A 5869-nucleotide genomic window follows, 5' to 3' on the forward strand; every position below is an offset into this window, starting at 1 on the left:
CGGCAACCCCGGTGGTATTTCAAGAGGGCCAATCGTACTGCTTTTAAATTGCTGGAGTCAGCACTGTCATTTAATTTATTTACATTTCTGTTGAGAGCCGGTGGATGGCATTGTCTTTATTTTCCGAGTACTCACGGTGGGCCTTCTCCAACAGCCCTATGGGCGTATCGCGGGAGGGAGTTCGCGGCTCGTACCCGGAGTATACGCGCACTGTGGTTGTAGTAGCACTAAAACCAAAGACTTAGTAATGTTGATTAGGTGTATGTGATTTAAAATGACTTGCATGACATGTAGTGCATATGATGTGTTGTATTGTGTGGACTGTTGTGTGTGGTCCACCTCTTTATTTACTGAGCTAGTGAGCTCATTCCACGTGTACACCCCTTTTTAGATGATTTTGCAGGTCATGCATCTGAGGAGCATGGGGTGGGTCCCACAGTCGAGTTTCCTAAGGAGGACTGGTGGACCCCTGAGGAGTTTGAGCACGGCGTAGACTGCGCGTGTGAGAGCTGTGCTGCGGGACAGCGGTTCTGAGGCCGAGCTGAGCTCCAGCCTTGATACCGAGTCGAGCTGTGTACTCTGATGATTTTGATGATTTCCTGTATATACTTGATATTTGAACTTTAGTCTTTTTGTGTATATATCATGCCTTCGGGCCCAAATGTATATAATTATTGTATCACCATTTGGGTATCAAGTATATGGGAATTATTTACAGGTAAAACTTAGTCTTCCGCTGATATGATGAATTGATGTTAGTGTGTGTATGCTGTGGTGGAATACAGTATCTGATGATCCTGGCAGGTTTGGGTTAACCGGTGTTAACTCGGTCACCGCTCCGGTTCAGGGCGAACGGGGTGTGACACAAATGATGAAAGGTGCTTGTGCCTATGGTCAGGGTTTTGTTATTCCTAGTTACTCTACTCTTCGTACCTGTTTGATTCCTGAAGCTAAGGTAGAGATCATGGAATATGTGAGCAACAAAAAGTCAACATGGGATGGCACAGGTTGCACAATAATGTCTGATTCTTGGACTGACCTAAAGAAGAGGTGGGTCAATGTGATAGCTTATTCTCCTGGTGGGGCTGTATTCCTGAAATGTATTGAATGTGGTTCAAATAGTATTACTGTTGGATATCTTTTTAGAGAAATATCTAATGTTATTGAAATGCTTAGACCACAACATGTTGTGCAATTTGTTTCAGATAATGGTGCTAACTATAATTGTTGTGGTGATATGTTGATTGGAAAATGGTCTCACATGTATCGCATAAATTGTGCTGCACATGGGATTAATTTGCTTTTAAAGGATATCCATAAGCATGTTAGATGGATGAGAGAAATTATTGATGATGGTAAACATGTAGTGGATTATATGCACAGGCACACAGCTATTATAGCCTTAATGAGGGAATTCACAAATGACAAAGAGATTAAGAAACCTTGCAAGACAAGGTTTGCTACTAATTTTTTAATGCCCCAATCTCTTATTGTAGTTGAGAATGAGTTAAGGCTATTGGTTGCATCATCTAAATGGAGAGGCTTCCATTGCAATAGAGTTGAAATAGCATTAAAGACTGTCAGGATAATTCAATCTGATATATTCTGGGAAGAGGCAAAGGAGGTTATTGCTTTTATGGATCCTCTCATTAGGATTCTTCGCCTTGTTGATTCAGATGGTTCCACTGCATGTTACTTGTATGAAGCAACTGTTAGGGCAAAAGAAAAATTGAGGAAGTTAAAGGAGAGTGATGGAGTAAAGTACTTTACCATATTGGATTTGTTTGATACAAGGGTGGAAAAGAATATAATTCATCCTGTTCTTGTGCTTGCTGTAGCTTTAAATCCTAATGATTTGTTTGATGGTGGACTTTTTATTGAGACAAGTACAATTGTGCAAGCTCAAGAATGTATTGTGGCAACCATGGTTCCTCTAGAAGATCATGAGCAATTCACTGCAGAAATGGTTGAGTATCGAATGAGGAGCCCAAATTTATTCAATATCACAGGAAAGTCTTTAATGAAAACTAACCATCCAAGTAAGTCTGTTAGTTAATTAAGTTTATATTTTTATTTGTATATCATCCTTATATGTGTTTACTTGTGTTAATTTGTAGAGTTTTGGTGGGAATATATGGGTGGTTGTCTTCCTATGGTTCAGAAGGTTGCTTGCAGAATCTTAAGCCAACCGTGTAGTTCCTCTCCTTGCGAGAGGAATTGGAGTGCTTGAGACGCAGCACAAACAAAGAAGAGGAACAAGTTAACTCCAAAAATGTTAGAAGATTTGGTATACATTAGAATGAATTCTTTGATGAAGGAGAAGTATGAAAGCGGAGCAATTCAGGATACAAAACCTATTGACCTAGAGAAACTTGGTGATTTGCCTGATGTAAACATTGAGTTGGAGACAGAGAGACTTGAAGAGACATATGTTGAACCTATTCATGATCAACCTAATTCTATATTATGATACATTTGTGTTTTTTTTTTTAATGAAATGGGATGATGTAATTTGGATGATACATTTTGGATTATGTAGTTTGGATGATGATTTTGGATGTTTAAATGATGTATTTTGGATATTTGAATGATGTATTTTGGATCTTATATTAATCTTTGGATGGATATATTTTTGATGTTATTTCATGACATAATAGGTTTAGAATTTGGATTGAAATATGGATATTATCTATATTTATTTTGATTGTTATCCAGGTATTTAGAGAATTATTATGTCAATTTATGTCTATATATTGCCATTTTTTTTTACACCGTATTATTTAAATATAAACGTTTAAAACACATACCGTCCATTTTTTATTTTTTCCCCTTTTTTTCATATTTGACTGTATTTTTGACCATCCCGTTCACCGTTTGATCCGTTTAAAACATGCCCGTACCGAACAATGTTTTTTTGCCGTTCCCGTTTTAACTAACAGAGGTCCCTACCCTCACCCCTATATATAGTTATCACTGACCCATTAAGTGATGCTAATGACCAAAAGCAAAAGAAAAAGAGGATAGACCAGACCAACATTGATCGTGTTGTACGAGGGGCATACAAGAAGACATTGAGGAGTTCTTATTCTTCAACCATGTATTCAGGTAAGCCTAAAACGTGTTTTTTGTAGTGTTTGTCATCCATGCTTATCGATCTTCATGAATCGTTCTGTATTTATTTTCTATCAATGGTATTAAAGCCTCGTTCATGAAAAATCAATCGACTGTACCACCAGTAATAAAAATCAATTTATTCTCCTCGAGTCGTTTTGTTTTAAAGAAACAAGAAAAGTAATATATTATATATTATTACTAAAGAACAAAACTTACAAAGTTAAAAAAAAAAGTGACAAAAAAGGGTGAGTACGGTTTTTGGTTGTTGTTTGTAAAAAATTAAAATAAATCAATAAATAAATAAAAATTCCCTTGATTTGTCTTTTGGAGAACCGTACAAACTTAAAAAAAAAAAGTGACAAAAAAAGGAAAGTACAGTTTGGTTGCTTTTTTGGAAAAAAAAAGTGACAAAAGGTAAGTACGGTTTGGTTGCTTTTTTAATTAAAAAAAAAGTGACAAAAGGTAAGTACAGTTTGATTGCCTTTAAAAAAAAAAATTACTTTTTACAGATTGTTTCTCTTTTGAGAAACCGTGTTTTTCTTTTGAGAAATCATACAAAATAATATATTTTTTATTAAATAAAAATAAAATGAAATAAAATAAAAAGGTGTCATGAGTTTTAATTGGTTGACTCATAACAGAACCATAAAGCATAATTATTTACAGATTTACTTTTTTGTGACATTTGGTTTAGTCACTAGCACATTAAATATATAATTTTATTATTTCATATTAATTCTTGTGCTATTTGACTCAGTCACTATAGGGAATTATTATGCAACCCATGATGTTGTTCTGATCTGTCATAATAAGAACACTTATGATTTTATATATATTAAAATTTTATTTGCTTTTGTTTTTCATATTATTATTTAGCAATTATTTGATAGAAAATTATTAAAAATATAATGGGCATACAGTTACAATCCAGGTCTATAGAGTTTTCGTAATTTTAGAGATTAGACTTCTACTTAGTGGGCTAATTCCTAAAGATGCGGAATCACTATAGACCATCTAGATGGATTGCAGTCAAGAAAGCCCTATGGCGAACGATATGCTCTTGCCAACACAGGTGAGTCTTCGTTTGATTGGTTTTGCTTGATGGTGTGAGGGTGACGTTTTGAGCTTCACTATTTTGGAGGTTCTTATCTTGCCACCACAGGTGACGGAATCTACAATATGGTGTTGTTTTTTGGTGTTTCGCCTTACATGTGAAAGATTTCACTGCATGTTGGGTGATTTTGTCACCACAGGTGTGACCCCAATGATGCTGGATCTTTTCCCAGTTTATGTTTTTCATACAACTGTTAAAATTGATATTGGGATCAATCTGATTAATAAGCCCTAATTAGTCAGTTTTCATTATATTATTGGGATGTTGATATGCTTTTGGTTATTGCATATTGTATGTTTTGGTAAAATTTTGATAATTATTATTGCCAGCTATGACTTCTCGATTATCTTCCATCAAAGTCCTGAATGGTTCCAATTTTGAGGAGTGGATAGACTCTCTTATTATGTCTCTTGCAATCATGAGACTCGATTATGCCATGAGAACTGATAAACCCCCCGAGCCCACAACTGAGAGTGATGCTACTGCAAAAGCACTTTATGAAAAGTGGGAGGAGTCCAACAGATTGTGCCTGATTGTTATGAAACATACTATGGACAAGACTATTAAGAAAAGTGTGCCTTCGAAAGAAAATGCTAAGGATTTTCTTGCAGCTGTTAATACAAAGTTTACCAAATTTGATAAGGTTGAGAAGGGAACATATTTAGAGTGGTTCTCATCCACTCGACATGATGGCACAAGTGGAGTACGTGATTACATTATGAAAATGACCAATTATGCTGCCATGTTGGACGAGATGGAAGTGAAGATATCTGATTCTTTCATTGTGTGGTAAATTATGCAATTCCTTCCATCATCGTTTGATACTCTTAAGACCTCCTATAATGCACAAAAATTAAAGTGAAATCTTGAAGACATGACTTCCAAATTGGTACAGGAAGAGGAAAGAAAGAAGAAGAAGAAATTTAATTCTGCTTATTTTGTTTCCAATAATGGGGGTAAGAAGAAATTCAAGAAAAATTGGAAAAGCAACAAGCAAGAAAAATCAGAAAAAATAGAACAGAAAATCGATCAGAATCTGAAACCAAAGACTAAGGCTTTTAAGGGAAAGTGTTTCTTCTACAAAAGGATGGACATATGAAGACAGATTGCTATGTCTATAAGAAATGGCTTGAAAAGAAAGGTATATCTTTAGCTCTAGTGTGTCTTGAATCCAATCTTGTAGATGTTTCCCCTGATTTGTGGTGGATTGATACTGGAACAACTATTCACATCACTAATTATTTGCAGGAATTAAGAAGCAGGAGGAAACCAAGTGAGGGAGAGATGATGATCAACATGGGAAATGGAGAGAAGACCAAAGTTGAATTTATAGGAGTAGTTAGATTACTTTAATCCACTGGTTTTGTTTTGAATTTGAATGATGTGGTTTATGTACCGTTGTTTAGACGAAAACTTGTTTCGGTATCTAAACTTGATAGTTGTGGTTACACTTTTAATATTGGCAATGGAAAACTTACTCTCTATTCTGGTTCTCCTATGGTTGGATCTGCCTTGTTATGTGATGGTCTTTATAATTTGATTTGGATATTAGTTATTCCAAATATACCAACACTTCTTCTGTTATAAATTATGTGGTTACAAATCCTAAACGTGCTAGATTGGTTGAAAATTCTTCTATGT

General features: G+C 35.3%; 1 protein-coding gene across 1 annotated transcript; it reads left to right on the plus strand.

Annotated features, from left to right (window-relative positions):
• Window positions 1-868: 868 nt before the first annotated feature.
• Window positions 869-2470, plus strand: LOC122065949. The gene is made up of 3 exons (XM_042629779.1): window positions 869-2039; window positions 2118-2164; window positions 2318-2470. The coding sequence occupies exons 1-3, from the start codon at window positions 869-871 to the stop codon at window positions 2468-2470; spliced, it is 1371 nt and encodes a 456-aa protein (XP_042485713.1).
• The last annotated feature ends 3399 nt before the right edge of the window (window positions 2471-5869 follow it).

Source organism: Macadamia integrifolia, unplaced genomic scaffold, assembly GCF_013358625.1.
Source record: "Macadamia integrifolia cultivar HAES 741 unplaced genomic scaffold, SCU_Mint_v3 scaffold2159, whole genome shotgun sequence".
NCBI lineage: Eukaryota > Viridiplantae > Streptophyta > Magnoliopsida > Proteales > Proteaceae > Macadamia > Macadamia integrifolia.